General features: G+C 34.8%; 1 protein-coding gene across 4 annotated transcripts in view; it reads left to right on the top strand.

Annotated features, from left to right (window-relative positions):
- BMPR1A (bone morphogenetic protein receptor type 1A) overlaps positions 1 to 15794 on the top strand; it is an 83953-nt gene extending 68159 nt beyond the window's left edge. For all 4 annotated transcript variants that reach the window (XM_042786959.1, XM_032994099.2, XM_032994098.2 and 1 more), the window contains 10 exons: positions 1028 to 1190; positions 3102 to 3204; positions 3659 to 3758; positions 4918 to 5017; positions 5939 to 6083; positions 6822 to 7014; positions 7402 to 7699; positions 8454 to 8629; positions 9365 to 9495; positions 10551 to 15794. In XM_042786959.1, the coding sequence (XP_042642893.1) occupies positions 1028 to 1190; positions 3102 to 3204; positions 3659 to 3758; positions 4918 to 5017; positions 5939 to 6083; positions 6822 to 7014; positions 7402 to 7699; positions 8454 to 8629; positions 9365 to 9495; positions 10551 to 10676 (1535 nt within the window). In that variant the 3' untranslated portion in view covers positions 10677 to 15794. The remainder of the gene's footprint in view (positions 1 to 1027; positions 1191 to 3101; positions 3205 to 3658; positions 3759 to 4917; positions 5018 to 5938; positions 6084 to 6821; positions 7015 to 7401; positions 7700 to 8453; positions 8630 to 9364; positions 9496 to 10550) is intronic.
- The last annotated feature ends 1957 nt before the right edge of the window (positions 15795 to 17751 follow it).

Raw genomic sequence — 17751 nt, 5'->3', positions numbered from 1 at the left:
CTGAGCTTCCCAGAGACTTGCTCTAAATTGTGTCCATGCAGGTGATAGTCTGTTCACAACTCTTCAAGCTTAATTTGATTCACACCTTGAGGGCTTAGAGCCAAGAATACTGTTAGTGATAGACAGAAAGAGATTTTCTGTAGGTAAAATTATGTGTGATAAAGCTGGAGGAGATGGATGAAGATGTTCTCATGTCATATAGTGGTCACAATGCATATTCCAAATGAGACAGATAATGTTCCTAAATTTTGTTTCTGCATGTGCTTCACTAAGAAGAAAACAGATGGAATTTTTCTTCTGAATGCCTACATTCACAAAAGCACTTTAATAATATGAACCAGAACAAATGATGCTCAACTCTCCTACTGTTGAGAAATTGAGGGCTATTTGAAATGTAATTTAGCCCTTACTTTATACTGTGAAAGCTCATTTGTGTGGATGTTCATGTCATTTACTGAAATTTAATTTGCAAACAAGATTTACTTTAGTTCTGTTTTGAAGTACTAATGCATCCAGAGATCAAAAAAACCCAAGAGATTTTGGAGTTATTACTACTCTTCTATGAGACTGTGAATCCATAAAAAATTACTTCAGTTCAGAAAATTAGAAAATTGCATATTAAGTAAGTTCAGTCATGCATAAAATTATACTGTAGTGGTTATCAGGCGGTCAGCATTTTGGTCTTCTAAACACATGAATGAGTAATGCTTTCTTCAGAAAACTCTTACCAGTTACATCACTACTTTTCTGCCCCACCTCAAAAAAGGGAAATACCCTCTTTCTGTTTATATTGATTATGATTGGAAGATCTGCTGTTAAGATACAAAAAAAATTTGATCTAGGTATTTCTAGGATAATATTGTTAACGCAAATCTCTGCCATGATCTTGGGAGAGGAGGTTCTTATGTCTTGTATCATTCAATTATTTGTTAATATAATTATTCTATTCTTGTATTTTGTCTGTAGACCTCTTGAACAGTTACCAGAGATGCGAAAATAGTTTCTTTGGGTTTTTTTAAATGTCCAGGTCAAAATCCAGACAGCATGCTTCATGGCACAGGAATGAAGACAAATCCTGACCAAAAGAAACAAGCAAATGGAGTAACACTCGCTCCAGAGGACACCTTACCTTTTCTTAAGTGCTACTGCTCAGGACATTGTCCAGATGATGCTATTAATAACACATGCATGTGAGTATCGCATACGGAATTGAAGAGGCTCTTTGAGGAGGCTAATTTTTGCATGTGAGAGAGCAAACAATTTAGAGTGCTGACTGAGGTTCTCTCAGGTGATTTGACCATAACTGATTAGAAACTCCCTGGTTCTTTTGGGAGCTGAGCCCTAAACCCCACGGTCATCTGTATGTAAACAATACTGCTTTCACCATGCCTTAGAACCATTTCCAACCGGTCATTTTGCCCCCAGCAGCTGCTTTGAAGGACTGAGGTTTTAAGTAACCTGTAGCATTTTATAACTGGGTGAGTATTAAATGACCCAAATCTAAACCTTCTACTATGACCACCTTGTTGCTTAGTCAAATATTTCTTCACCTGGTAGTCAAAAGGTAATTTTAGCAGCTTAGCCATTTATTGAGAATTCTTCTTGTTAAATGTTCATTAGTTGTAGAGTATGAGGGAGAGGCAAGGGAAAAAAAGAAAAACCTCTGAACATACAGGGACTGGAGGGTAGTTTTAGTTTTGGTAAGCATAAGAATCCTAATATTCTCATGCACTGATAATGTGCTTGCTTAAGATGTTTTGTTTTTTTTTTTTTTTATGTCATGCTTGTGTTTCCTTTTTTCTCTTCATTTGCAGTTCCATGCTTAAGGCCCTTCTGTTTTCTTCCTTAAGAATTAATATAAAGATATGTAATAGAAATCATATTGCTTGCTACTGTAATTTGAGTCTTCATTTTAACACATAATATTAAGCCTCTCTAAAACTGTTCCTTGGCAGATAAACCAGTTTTTGAAGAACCCAAGGAGGTGGAATAAACACAACTATTTTTTTAAATGTGAACACAGGTTGCATTTTACAAACATAGTTGCTTTGCACTTAGAAAATGTTCAGTTACAGTCCAGTATTTTGTCTTTCAAGTCATTTGGTATTTTTTGCTTTTTATCGCCCTCTAGTGTGTGCAGTCAGTAAGGCCTTACTCATTAGTTGCCTCTGAACTAGTGGCTGTATTGATCATTGTTCTGATAATAAAGCTGTTAGAGCGTTAATAACGCTTATGCAGTGTTCATGTGTAGGCTATTTTATGACATTATGCTTCCCAAGTCTGCATTTCTATACATTCATTTAAGTAAAAAAGTTTTGGCAAACAAAAATATTTCTGGATTTGTTTGCCTTTGTATCTGCGTTGAGGAAATAAATTAATTTTTATTTATTTAATAAAACCTTAATTTTACAGGAATTGAAAGCACAAACCTACCATTGTGAACTGGTTTGGGATTCCTTACAAATACTGTTGATGTTTTCATGTAGTATAGGAGTCAAAGCATTTGTATAAAGAGATAATGGGGAATTTAAGTGCCATTTTTTTTGAATTAATGTAATTAATTTGTTACTTTCAACTTCAGAGAGTGGACTTAGGGGTTTATTTGTTTGTTTTGCCTTAGAGGCTAAATGTTTGAGAGAGATAAGAGCGTAGCTGAGCTTTTGACCTTGAAATAGCCACCCTTCACATACTGGGACTTCTCTTCGAGAGATTATCATTGCAGTTTCAAGAACAGACACAAGTGATTTTTTTTTTTTTTTTTTTTTACCTATAAAATTGTAGTCAGTAAGCCTTTTTAGTTAGATTTCTGCTTTTTCACCCCTTTAGTTGTTTCTAAAAAACTTTGCGTGTGGTTGTGTACAAGCAATCTTGAAGGGGGTAAGGAGGTAGAAAACAATATTCCAGAGATAACATCCCTACAAAGTTCTACTTAAAAATACTATGGGGATCTTCTGATCTCAAACTGTATGGTAACGACAGTGTTAAAGAAGAATTTTTCTAGATATTTCCATTTTAGTACTCACAATAGATTCGTAGTCAACTAATGCTGCATATTAAATAACAAACATGCTGGTAAAGCACAAGTGATATGTTTATTCCAGAACTAATGGGCATTGCTTTGCTATCATTGAGGAAGATGAACATGGAGAACCCACGCTTGCTTCTGGCTGCATGAAATATGAAGGTTCAGACTTCCAGTGCAAGGTAAAAAAATGAGATTTAAACATTTAAGATCTTCATGGAGATTGTGTAGAGGAAACTGCATAAACAGTTAAAATCTCTGTAGTTTTAAGAGTAGTATTTATTTAACATAGGAGTAACTCATTTTGACCAAGCTTAAAAATTTCTCAATGTATCAAATAGCAACTTAAGTAGGAATCATTTATTTTTATGCACCAAGATAAAAAAAGTTCCATGAAAAATAAAAAAATGTGAACATACGTACCCAAAGAGATTAGATGATGCCTGTCTGCCACTCTGAAGTTTCATACGTTAAATGATGAGGTTAAACTGTTGGGTTTTGGTTTGGTTTGGGTTTTTTTCTTCAATAAAATAGCTTAAACTTTTGTCTGTGCTGTGTTGCATCTGTAGCATCACCTGTCCCTATCCCAGCTGATTACTGCAAAATCTGAATGTTTATTCAATTCTTCTTCAACAGGACTCACCTAAAGCACAATTACGTCGAACAATTGAATGCTGTCGGACTGATTTCTGCAACCAGGATTTACAACCAACATTACCACCACTTGATAGTACAGGTAAACCGCTCCTAGATGTTCACACTGCTACTAATAAATGCTGTGTGGATTCTGTTCTTCTGATAAACAGATAAAAAGGAGAAAATGTAATTACAGTATTGCACAGATCTGGTTTTTACCTTACTAAGGAATTTTGATATGAGGCTCTGTACTACAGTTCATACTCTATTTCTAGTTTTCCTTTTCTGCCACTTCCAAGTTAATCTTTTCGTCCATCAGTCATTCATAGTATTTTTATTCTTTTCCTCAGTTTGCTCATATCTTGATCTGCATGTGGTCTTTTGATCTGTTTTTATTCTGTTTTCACAGCCTGTTCTTTTTTCTTTTAAAATGTTTTGGTGGTTTTTGGTTTTTTTTTACATTCATCATGGCAAAAGCACAGCAGAGATTATGTGAAAAAAAAAGTATTCTGACACTGTTAACTATTACCTACCATGAATTCATTCTCTTATTTCTGTTGTTCACAGTGAAAATAATTATGTTTTCAAGTGCTTATTCATTGTTAGACAAGTTGTACTTGTTAAACAGTTGCTTAATACCTTGGCAGAATCTTATTGGTGTAAATCCTTCATTTTTCTTTCTAAGAACAAACTAGCAAGAGTCAACCAAAACAAACAACTCCAAAATCTCAAGTTAAATCCTTTTTTTCATTGTCATCCAAATGAAATTATCTCTGCTTGTCTGTTGTGAATACTTACTTTGATACTAAAACACTAAGTTCTCTGTAATTTCATACAAACTGGTATGTTATATGCATCAGCTGTCTGCCTCCTTCCCGACATTTTGCAAGTGGCTCCGCATACTGTCACAGAATCACAGACTGATTGAGGGTTGGATGGGACCTCTGGAGATCATCTGGCCCAACCACCTTGCTCAAGCAGGACCACCTGGAGCTGGTTACACACGACTGTGCCAGACAGCTTTTGAATCTCCAAGAAAGGAGGCTCTGCAACCTCCTTGGGCAGCTTGTGTCAGTGCTTGATCACAGTAAAGTAGTATTTCCTGATGTTCAGGCAAAACCTCCTGTATTTCAGTTTATGCATGTACATGGTATATGAAAATATACTTAAATAAACTGTTTACAACAGATGTTTAACTAATAGACTTTGGAAACTTTCCTTTTATTGTTTTTTTTTGTTGCTGTTGTTTTCTTAAATAGATGGACTTTTTGATGGCAGCATTCGCTGGATGGCAGTGTTGATTTCTATGGCAGTCTGCATAATTGTCATGATCATCTTATTTAGCTGCTTTTGTTACAAGTAAGGAAAACACTTCCTTTATTGTCAATGTTTTTAATTTCCCAAATTCATATAAATAGAACAGTTATTTTGTGAATGTACTCAGTTATCATATATATTTCTGGCAAAAATAGATTGGAAGTGAAACCATTGTAATTTAATGTCACATTTCTGTGGATAGCAGTTTATATTGCTAGGTAAAATGAAATGTTAACAGCATAGAATTTAAGTGAATTTGATCCTTTCCTCTGGCTACAAGGTGTTTACAGCTTTCTAAGCAACATAAAACTTTGCGTATAGCATCCATTAAACAAGAATATCACACTTTTTATATTTTTTGGATCTTCAATCACTTTTGATTAGTTAAGTTCCATCTACTTCTGAGATTTAACTTTGTAAAGTGCTTTTGCACACCTAAAGCAACAAGGATGTGTTTTATAACTTCCCCTTTTTCTGCTGTGTTTCAAAACTAAATAATTGACCAGCCGAGCTATGGTAATTCATGCAGGTGCAGTTTAAGAGAGTATGCCTGCTTCTGTCAGCTCCAGCCCTGTGCTGGAGGTGATCACTGTTCTAGCAGTTTCAGCAGAAATGTGTGTGTGTGTCAGCTTCATCTGCCATGGTTCAAGGTTCGGTCTGTTAGTTTAAACCAAAACTGGCAGTGTTATGCTAGTAACACTGGCTGTGAGCTGAGTATTAAAAATGCTGGTTTTCCGCCTGACTCATAATAAACTGACGTGCCTCTACATGCATTACACCAACTTCTTAATATTAAAAAACATGAGAGTTACATTTCTGAAAAAATGGGACAGTTAAATCTGATTTTTTTTTTTCCTTTTAAGAAAACTTGTACATTTAAATAGCTTTTTTCCCAGCTCAATTTACTACATCGTTTGAAGAGCGTTTTGGAGTTCAGCTTAACTTCGCCCATTACTTTTGCAGGCATTACTGTAAGTCAATGGCAAAGAGGCACTGTTATAATCGTGACCTGGAACAAGATGAAGCGTTTATTCCAGCTGGGGAGTCCTTAAAAGACCTTATTGACCAGTCGCAGAGTTCTGGGAGTGGATCAGGACTACCGTTGTTGGTAAATCATAAACTAAGATTTTTCTTCATTGAACTTTTCTCCATCAAGTACAAAGTTTAGTTTGTACCTAATGCCTAAAACAAAGCAGTTTATCCATCTAGTATGTTAATTATTTTGTATGCAGTTACTGTGAAAGAGACGGTACAAACTGAACATGTATGAAAGCCCATTTTCACATAATTAGCTAAAATGAAGTGCAAAATTAGATTATATGTTAGGAAGTCTGTTGGCACCAGCAAAATTTAAAGAAAAATTAGAGCCTACAGACACTGAGATAAAAATGCAATGTATGCATAATATAAATATTCAACTGAGTGAACTCAAAGGTATTGTTTTTCTTAGTGTCCACTGTCTGATAAAATAGGTTTGTTTTTTATTGGCTGATAGCTCCTAATTTTTGTTTCGACATCCTGTGTAATGATACCTGTATAAAAATTAGCCAGTGAGACAGATGACTGAAATTATATATGAAATAGAAACAAGTAGAGTACAAGATAATGCATCTGAATTAAATAACAAATTGAGCTGATTTAATCTTTTGGGGTTTGTTATACAAATCTTCATTGGAGACATCAATAATGACTTTGAAATGGGAATAGTGGAAAATAATATAGAACAAATTTTACAGTGAGATCAAAACTCAAAGCAATCCAGGCAGAAGCAGCTTGTCCAGGCACTTTTGACTAATTACTGGGTTTCTCTCTTCCATCTTCCCCTCTTTTTTTTTTTCTTCCCTAGGTTCAGCGTACTATTGCCAAACAAATTCAGATGGTGAGGCAAGTTGGAAAAGGACGATATGGTGAAGTGTGGATGGGCAAATGGAGGGGTGAAAAAGTTGCAGTGAAAGTGTTTTTCACCACAGAAGAAGCCAGTTGGTTCCGAGAAACAGAGATTTACCAAACTGTTTTAATGCGCCATGAAAACATCCTTGGTAAGGAAGCAGTACAGTGTTGGCTACTGGAGGGCTTGTGTGATGGTGAAGGAGGAGTTGTTCTTAGGAGGTGGCTTGAGGGGTGTATGCTGGCTTCTATGGAATAACCAGAAGGGTGTCCCTTAATGTATGCTAATGAAATGTTACTGAAAGGGTAGAATCTTGCTGCTCTTGGTTGGAAGCACGTCTGCAATCTCTTTGCCGGAAAACTGGAATGGTAATCTCATGTATAGTTGAAACCTGATATTTTACATAATTAGTTTTCATAAGGGAAACAGATATCTTTAGGTATAATCCAAGAAAATATAGCTTTAGGAATTCTTACTAAATCTGTTGCATAAAAAATTATGTACAAATAAATTGTAAATTCGTTTATTTATTTCATAGGTTTCATAGCTGCAGATATTAAAGGCACTGGCTCCTGGACACAACTTTACTTGATTACAGATTATCATGAAAATGGTTCATTGTATGATTTTCTGAAATGCACTACGCTAGACAACAGGGCTCTCCTCAAACTGGCGTACTCTGCTGCATGTGGTCTGTGCCATCTGCACACAGAAATTTATGGGACACAGGGCAAGCCTGCTATTGCACACAGGGACCTGAAGAGTAAAAACATCTTAATAAAGAAAAATGGAACCTGCTGCATTGCTGACTTGGGTCTTGCAGTCAAGTTTAACAGGTAGATGAACAAATCCTCTGTACTGGGAAAACTTTCATATAATTTTTTTTAATGCACCAGGTATCCCATTTAAAAGGAAGATGGAATCATTTGCATGCTTTCAGTTTTGAGAGTAAAATGATGTTCTTTTGAACACTGGTAAGCATCGGATGAAAACAGGGAGTAAAGGGAACAATAAAAAAACTCTTTGTGGAAAATAAAAGTAGTTTTGTAGAGGAAAGTAAGAGGAAACGAATTAATTCATTCTTCAAAACTGGCCTTTCATAATAATTGCTATCATGTAGTTTCATTATAAATTATCTCCTAGAAAATTTGAACAGTGTCAAGGGAGTTGAAACTTAAGTGAAGTAATGCTATAATAGTATCATTGAATATTTTTTTTTTCTTTTTTAAAGTTCAATGGGGCCAGAGAATTGTCTTTGCTACAGTAGAGGCGGAAAGAAAGCATAAGCCTTTGCAAATAATTTTTGGGGTTGGTACCAAATATACTCATAGTGGCTCTTAATTCATTTATTTTGTGTGTATTTTCAGTGTCTTGCAAAAGAAGCCATACACTGTCAACATTCATACTATAATTTTTCTAGATAATCTTTTTCAGGGAGCTACAGTGTCATGTAAGTGTAATATTGAGAGGGAAATCAAATAAATGATTTGTAAATGAAAGCTTTGCAGTGTAGTGATTGCATCATACAGAATTTCATACCATGTCTTGTAATAGTCCACAGTTCACTAACTTCCTAATATTTTCATATAGTGACACAAACGAAGTTGATGTTCCCTTGAATACTAGAGTGGGAACAAAACGTTACATGGCTCCAGAGGTCCTAGATGAAAGCCTGAATAAAAACCATTTCCAGCCATACATCATGGCTGACATCTACAGTTTTGGGCTGATCATCTGGGAAATGGCTCGGCGCTGCGTTACAGGAGGTAAACTTTTAAATATTCTGTATAAAATCTACCAGGCCGTTGTCTCACTTCAACAGTACTTCTCCAGGATATAAAGTCCTGCTATATCAACAGACTCATGTTCTTTAAAAGCAGTAGTAATGGTCTGCCCAGAGTACAGCTTGAAAATCGCTGAACTGAGCTTTTTTGATTGTTACAGTTAAGCATCTCGGGCTCTTTATTCCTTGCTCAAAAAGCAGAGTGGGAGAAATAGTGGAATGCACATGCATTTCACCCCTCTGTGGTTAATAAAACTTTGTAATTGATACTTCTTTTATTATACTTCATTGCCATTCTGGTTCCATTCAGTTTTCTCTTTGTGCATGTTTTTGTGACTTGACCTTCCTTTTCTTTCTCTCTTCTTTTGTGACCATGTAAACCTTTACTTGTATTCTCTTCTTCCATCTCATGTTTTCTCCCTGTAGCATGTAGTATATTACAGGATGTCAAATTCTACATTGGGTATCAGTCAAAGGGATTGCAAGGAATTTTCGTAACTCTTAGATTTAATATTCATAATATTGGAGCTTTTCTGGTAAATGTCTGATCATTATAGTGATATTTGTGGATTTTTATCGCAGTGTAACAGTGGGGTGGGTTTGCCTTGGCAAAAAATTGAGTTAATGTTTGCTCCTGGCTAAGGAAATCTGAGAGTAGATATATAGATTTTTTTTTTTTTTTTTTTAATGATTCTTGATCTTTCAAAATTATTTCCAGGTATTGTTGAAGAGTATCAGCTGCCATATTATGACATGGTGCCAAATGATCCATCCTATGAGGACATGAGAGAAGTGGTGTGTGTCAAACGCCTACGCCCAGTAGTATCGAATAGATGGAATAGTGATGAAGTGAGTATACGGAAAGGAAAAATTAGTTCAGTTTGTTTGTTAATATGGAAGGGTATTTCAGTTTAATAAATATTAAAGTATTGTAAAGTAGAGACTACATTCAGACATTCTGATATTTTTGAAACATCACGGCAACAGTAGGGGAAAGATATGCTTGAACTCAACTCAAAATACCATATTTTTTTATGTATCTTTCCAGTGATCTGAGGGGAAGATACCCTTAAGCAGCATCCAAGTGTATGAATACTGCTCTGAGATCTTCTTTTTAGATAGTGGAATATTTTTCAGAGTTTTGGTTGGAGCTAAAACTTAAATGAGTTTTTAATTGGTTTTCTTACTCTAAACGTTTATAGCATATTGGTTTGTGACATACAGTATTTCATGGAATATGAAGCGATTTCTTTGTGTTTGAATATTTTATCTTTTTTTTTTTCCTTCCTCTTTTACTGGTACCTTCCAAGGGCAAGCCATGATGTAACTAAAATACTAAATTTAAATGTGTTTTTAAAAGGCCACAGCTTGAACAAAGCAAATGAGATGTAGCTGTTTCACATATTAAGCTAGATATGCCATATCCTTTCTTCTCCAAGTCCTTGATTTCTTTTAGCAATTCCCAGTTTTTTCCATACTACTTTTTTAACTGATGAAAGAACTTTTGTCACATCTTCATTTTCAATGGAAAAAGTTCTCTAAAGTTTTTCTGCCATACATATGGAGATTTTCCTCCTTACTGTTACCGTTTTTGTTCTGCTGTTCTTGAGTTGTAATGATAAGTTCTGGTAATGCATCTTTTTGAAACTGAAGAAACACTTCAGTTAGTTCCAGCTACTGTAATACTAGGCAGTGAAGGGGAGGAAAAGAAGGATTTGGGATGTGGTGGTTGGCTTGGGGGTTTTATTTTAGTTGATCTCTTTATTGGTCTCTGTCAGCAATTTTGCAGAAAATGTAGAAGTTGCACATTTGGACTATAATTTGGGCTTGACAGCAAACCAAAATTATACATCTCAGGTCTGTCAGTTGTTACACTACTGATCCTTTCGTTTTTTATTTTACAGTGTTTAAGAGCAATATTGAAATTAATGTCTGAATGCTGGGCTCATAATCCTGCCTCAAGGCTCACTGCCTTGAGGATCAAGAAGACACTTGCCAAGATGGTGGAATCACAAGATGTAAAGATTTGACATAGTAAATTGACATTGGAGAGCAAAGCTGGACTCCTAGATCTTTTCACTCAAACATGAGTGAGACCTATGTGGAAAGAGGAAATAACTGAGATTCAGTATATTTTCTCAGCACACTTCTACAGGCTGCTAATCATATCTTTCAGTACTTCATGGACTGTGATACTGAGAGCCTCTATACACTACATGCTACGTATATGGACAGCCTTGATAAAATACACATTTTGTTTTTGTTTGAGCTGCATTGAGACTTCAGTCATACTTAGTGAGTCTCCAGTAAAACTCTGGGTACTGAATTGAATGTTCAGATTACAGTGCTTTCTGTGAAAGCCTAACAAGCTATATGGATTCAACAGAGATGGAGAATATAAGCTTTTTTTTTGCCTTCTACCTGATAAAACCTAGTCAATCCATACCACGTTTTTGTGAAACAGCCTGTAGGTTATGAATCTGTTTGTGATACTACTCAGTTTAACAGTTCTTTATGCCTTTATGTGTGTGCCAGGATTATTTTGCTGTCATTTGGGAAAGATAAGAAACCATTTAAATGAACAAAGTTTTATGGTCAGAGCTGCATGCATTTTGTGGCTCCACAATCAGAGATTTGCTACAGAATTTACTCCTTGCCATTAAGTTAACCTCCAAAATCTCATCTTTAATTTTATTTCTATTCTTGTTTTGGTCACAAGGAGAATTGCAGAAAACGTGAACCATTAAGAAATTAAGGAATGCCTATCGAAGTCTGTGAAGACCTTGAAACAATTTCCCTTAGAGGTATAGACTGCCTTGGTCATCTCACAGTCCAGTGGGCTCCATATGACTATGAAATTTGGTACATTTTTCACAACGCCACATGCAACCAGCAGTTTTGCTGTGGAATACTTTACATCTTAACTAAATGACCATTGATGATGTGGTTTGCCTTTCTTCTTTATTGGGACTCACTAGTTAGGTGCCTGTCATGCTCTGAATTTTTTTCCATACGGGAGGGAATCAGTCAGCTGTAGGAGCATGCTTTTTTATCATTTGACAAAACTAGGCAGAAGATAAGTTTTGAAAAGCTAGAGAACAAGTAATTTACAGACACAAAAGAGGGAAGACAGGAAGTGCAGGCCGGGCACTCAGAAGATTAGAGAATGCAGTAAAGGTCAAGATGAGATGAACTAAATATGTGAACTGTTGAAGATAAGATCCACAACGTGCAGAAGATTTTGAGCTGGGTTGCCCTGATGTAAATTCAAGCAGCCGTATCTCTGGGTCACTTAGTGGACAGTTACAAAATCCAAGATTTGAGACAAGGTAAATCAGTGGGTGTTTTAAGTTCTAGTTAAGCACATTTGGGAGGAATGGCATTGAAAGATAATTCACAAAGATAAAGTTAACATAATTGCAAAATTTGATCTTACTGTGCCAACTCTTTGGCATGCACTGGAAACTGTAGTTCCCTCCTTTTCCTCACTGATCCAGACAAGTTGGTTAAAAGCCAGAACCCCTCCGTGAAGTTACTGTAAAGCAGAATTATTGATTTATAACTCCTTTGGCACTTCTACTTTGAAGTTAGAAAATAGTACCATAACTCAAGTTGAAGCTTCAAATGTGTGAATTATCTGAAGAATGAACACACAGTATTGGAACCATTGAACCTATTTGATAATTTAAGTGCCTATAACTTTGTACTGTAAATCTTGTTCTAGATAACTTTAAAAAGGGAAGTTATTTATACAGTGTGTTTTGTGCTTTAGTGTAAAAAAAAAAAAAAATCAAACACCTAGTCCTAGGTATATGTGTACAAATTAGATATATGCACGCACACACACATACACTTATGCCGTAGTTGAGATTTGAAGAAAAGAGTTAGGAATAATATTAAAATTGATGAAAAAATGTTAAAACTTCAGATTGATTTATGCCAGATTATTTGTTGTCTTAAAATATGTACATGGAGATAGTTTTGATATGTGTTTAAATTTCCCTTGAAAATGCAACTGATAGAAAACAATGTAATGCAGAACTAATGTGATTTGTGAACAATTACAACCTTATAACATGTTATTTTTTTTGTTTTAATTCTGTAGTTCACATAATGTAAATGGTCAGGCAAAAGATTGCAGTATTTTTATTTTCTATTGTAATGTACAGACTTTATTTAACGGTTCTACATATTTTATAGAAAACTAGCTATTTCGAGGGACTTTTTTTTTTTTTTTAATAAAGTCATTACTTTTGTTCAGTAATGCCTTTAAGTATTAATATGTATTCTGGCTGAGAAGTTCATAGGTGTGTCAACTATGGCTTTAACTTATTTGAAAACATCAAGAGATATATGATATTGTGCCACAATCTTCATGATAAAGGGCTTTTTTTAAAAAAAGTATTTCTCCGTCCATTGCCAAGAAATACATGATGAGTTTGAAATGGTTAATCATGTCTTCGCACATAATTTTTGCACAAGTAGTTGGAAAATACTTGGTATGAGCCAAGAAAAGTAAAGGAATAAGCTTTTTTTTCCTGCTCTAGGATGTTTATCAATAAGAAGGAAAAATGTTTATGCAGTTACCTTGCTAGCTTAAACTATAAGAGCATGGAGGTCTATTTAAATTAAACCATTCCTACTTAGAAGATTTTATTTCTTTCAGAAGTTGCCACAGCATTATTAGATGTAAAATTGTTTTGTGAATTTTTCAATCATTTTTTTCCAAATCTTTAGGAAGCTACTGCTGGAAGTGTGAATGTCAATAATTTGTAATTATTCTCTTACCTTCTTCACCACTGTTTAGGCATTTGCAAGGCAATAGGATGGTGACCTTTGGTAGACATCTTAAGACCTAAATTGAGTTACACGTTTACTTTAACACAGAAGTGAGCTCACTGCTGCTAAGATGATCTTTGAGAGAAAAAAAAATCTTTTTGCCTTAAAATTAACCTTAATTTTTCAGCACTTCAGTTACTAGGTTTATACTCAAACATATCTTACATATGCAGTTTTCATTGTCCTGAACAGGAACTGCTAGGTGTTTAGCATTCCTTGATTCCCTGATACTCCAAAAAATGTTATCACTGAAGGATCTGGTTGCATAAAGCACTTGAGCACATACCTACATTCCATGCAAAGTCATTCACTGTTTGGAGCCTAGGTATGTCTACACTGATATTTTAACAATCATATGGGAAAAAAAAATCAACAAACTTCCCTCAAAGCTAGCCCCCATTAATTTTTCCATGATTAAGCATACTTAGTGTAGACTCTAAAGCTAAGTTTATTGCTTTATGCAATCCTGTAGAGTTCAGAAGCATTTAAGGTCAAGGAGGGTAAAAGCATTCTTCTGTTAGAGTGTGATTAATCTCATTTTGTTGCCCAAAATTTTAAATATTTATCATCGAAAAAAATATCCCCCAAAACTGGCAAATGTCCTGTTGTTTTTTGGTTTGGGTTTTTTTTTTAGATATAAAAACTAGAAGTGGAGAATATCATGGGGAGTATCAAGACTGTGCCTTGGAAGTTCTTAAACACTCACATACAGAGGGGGTTCTTTGTGTTTATTTAACCTGCTCCATGTGATTTCAGTTAGGTGAAAAATACTTTGAGTCACTTTCTAATTCATACTGTTACAGCAACTGGATGAAAATTCTTGTGTTCCTGGTTAACTTGTAAATGCCACAAGAAACATGGTATTCCTACAGAAAAATGTAGGCTTACAGTTTGAGTTTATTCTGAGTTTTATTCAGTAAGTAATTTTTCCTGAGTTTTACTCAAGGAAAACTTGAGTTTCCCAATATCCATCACTTTTTCCCAATTATTTTCTTAATTAGTCTATTTTGAGGTATTGAATAAAATGTAAAATTAATATTTTAAGTTACGTCCATAGTATCTATGTCTAGAATCAAATTTTAGATCTTGATCTAAATGACCATTTGAATGTGTTTATAAAACAAATTATTTGAATACATTTGATCTACTCCGTCTTCACAGACTGTATTTTAGTGGTCTAAAATGTTTGAAAGGCAAAGATACTAAGTTAAAAAGCATTCTTTCACTATTGCAAATATTTTAAAAGGGAAGTTACTCACTCGTCTTCTGTCAAATGCTCGAAGGATTTAGCACTTCCTCATTCTTCTGACAGTGCCCCTGAAGTTAAAAGTCTTTATCCTGTGCCCACAATCTTTATTCCAAATTGGGGTGATGTCTAAAAATGGCTGGCAATGTTGCATGATACAGTGCTTTAAGGAGCCATGGTGTATTAGCCTTGGTTGGTATAGCAGAAGTGGAGTGCACATTACTTCTAATTTTTGAACAAATCTTATGTAATTGTTGCTTTGTAATATTCTACTGTTGAATGCAATTATAGAAGCCCACATCATGTAGTGACATTTGTGCTCTGACATGCCACGCCCAAAATGAAATGTACTATATTGTATACAAGAAGAATAAATAACATTGTAGTTAACCTAGAGGAGATGTAAATAAAATATGAAAGAAGAGTGGAACAAGACATGGTCACACTCTTGTGTGTGTTATATGCCAGAAGTGTAGAATACTCCTTTAAAAATGTAACACACTAATGTATTTTGTACAGCATCTGCTTTAGAAGGTGCCTTATTGAGTTTACCATGAATTGCTTGTTCTGTACACAGATTATGTCCAATGTATCATTTTTAAGTAAATAACCTTATTTTAGTACACATTAGTAATGTGTTTTGTTACAATAAGATTTTGCCTTAAAAATGTATTGACGTGGAAATCATAATAATGTAACTAAATGATTCCCTATTTTTTAATACCTCGATTATGTTTGGTTTGTTTTTTTTTTTTTTCCCCACAGTTTTTGAATACGTTCTTAATGATCACTTTAATTGTTCAGTGGTGTTCAGAATTATTTGGTGCTCTGTAAGTTCAGGCTCTGTATTCCTTGGACTAAATTTGGGCACAACAGTAATACCCGTGTTTCCTCCTCCTGATTTTTATTTCTGTCTTATAGCAAAGCCAGAAGCAAGTCAAAATTTAATAACTGTTTTATTTGAACATATGCAAGTTCTCTACATGTTGGTTTTATCCATATAAATTTGCCTCAAGCTCATCAAGTAAAAAGAGAGAAAATAAAGGGATGGGGGATTCTGAAATCATGCTTTGTTCCCTCTGTGTACATTATTTTTGTGTACTGATAGCCAAATTAAGAGATTTGAACTAATATACTTATGTGCTATTGATTACAAAGTTATGCAGGTGCTTCTGCATAGCCTGCTAAATTCACTCTGCTTTCTGTGATTCAAGCAAATGAAGACCAATCAAGAGGATATCTCATCTGTGAGTACTCAGTTCTATAAAATCTAAGAATTTATTTTCTCATTGCAGGTATGTATTGGCTACTACTGTCCATAGAGTTCACTTTTAGTTCACAAGCAGAAAGAAGTAAGATCAATTTCTATTCCCTTTTTGCCTTTGAGAAGGTATAATTTTAGCTTTAAAGATTTTTTGCTAGGAAGTTTTGATATATGAGCATCATACACTGTTATCCATATATCATAGATATAATTGTAACACTTTTTTTTTTCCTGTAAAGTGAAATGATAAATTCTTGCAATAGAATTCTGGAAATCCTAGTGGAATATGGTGGAAGACTAGACTGTATGTAGTTTCAAACCTTTTTTTTCCCCTTTAATACATAATGCCAGGAAATTATACTACAAAAAGTTTTGGTCCTCTTAATATTACTGTCTTGGCAAAGTGAACTTTTTCTTATGGTTGTGGCTATTATGTAGTTTGTGGAATATCTTCACTAAATACACTGATCATGACTGGGCTGACAACTTGGATTTCTATATTAGCATTACAGGAGGACATAATGGAAATACTGTGGATAACAAACTTTTTGCACCAGTCTTTGTTTTGACAAGCACTTTGGATTTATTTTCCGCTTAATGTTGCTTCTTGAAATGACCACAGGATGGTGCTATATTGTAAAGATATGAAGATCCTGTTGAAAAAATGAGGGGATTTTGATAAGTGAAAATAAGTTCTACTGCCTGCTAATAATAAATATCAAAATATCATTTATGTATGATTATTTCTGACCTCCTTATAAAAACGTGTTACTGCTAAGCTTACATCAGTAGCTAGGAACTGACATGGCTCTATCCAGACATGTCAAAAAAACCCCATGTGTATGTTTTGTGTGCAAGCCAAAAAGCATACTGAGTAGTTTGTGAATTGAATCAGAAGCTTTTTAATAAATTGCAGAAGTGTCACTAATTTCATAAAGAACCAGATTTAATTCCATTAAATTCATTAATCCCTTCTGCAGCTTTATCTTCACCTCTCTCCAGAATACCACTTCAGTTTTACTCACTGATGTTAATGTACTAAGTCAATACCAGTTGTGAATCTGAGTTATGAGAGGACCACTAGTGTGGGTTGACCACCTCATGAAGCTGGTTCATGAGGGGTAACCACCATGGACTTCAGAGACTGGCTTGGTGTGGATATCTGAAATGGGTTCAGACGAATCTGACTGTAAAATTCAGGCATTGATGGACCTATAGAAGGTAAAAATGTTTCTATACAGTGGGTACTTGCATTTTGACTAAAGTAAGATCATCTTAGTAACAGAAAATAAATAAAACACTAGGAGACTTGAACTTTAAAATATACTGTAAGATACTGACATTCATAAAGCAGTAAAAGTTTCAGTACATTAAGTCATTAAGGTGCACAGCTCTTTATCTTTTTATAAAGCATAGTGGTTCGGTCTGGAAATCCAGAAAGCTGAACTACTGGCAGTGTTTTCTGGCAGATTTTTGGGAAGTAGTCAGAGAATTTGAAAGCTTTTTTTAAAATATGAGGCTCAGGTTGACAATATTCATATGTCTATATCTTGGAGTAAGCATACATGTTTCTGTGCCTAATGATGCATGGCTGAAACTCCCACCAGGCATACTAGTGTCTAGTTGGTCTGCTATGAGGTAAACTGAAGCAATTTGTCTACTTGTATGGACAGCTCTTTTCCTAATGCCTATGGTAAATTTCAGTTTGTTCTTCATGTTTGAAAATCTCATATTCTTAATCAATTGAGCCAGCCAA

Source organism: Tyto alba, unplaced genomic scaffold (genome assembly GCF_018691265.1).
Source record: "Tyto alba isolate M040663 unplaced genomic scaffold, T.alba_DEE_v4.0 Super-Scaffold_1, whole genome shotgun sequence".
NCBI lineage: Eukaryota > Metazoa > Chordata > Aves > Strigiformes > Tytonidae > Tyto > Tyto alba.
Note: the sequence above shows the minus strand (reverse complement) of the source record. Positions and strands in the feature narration are given on the sequence as shown.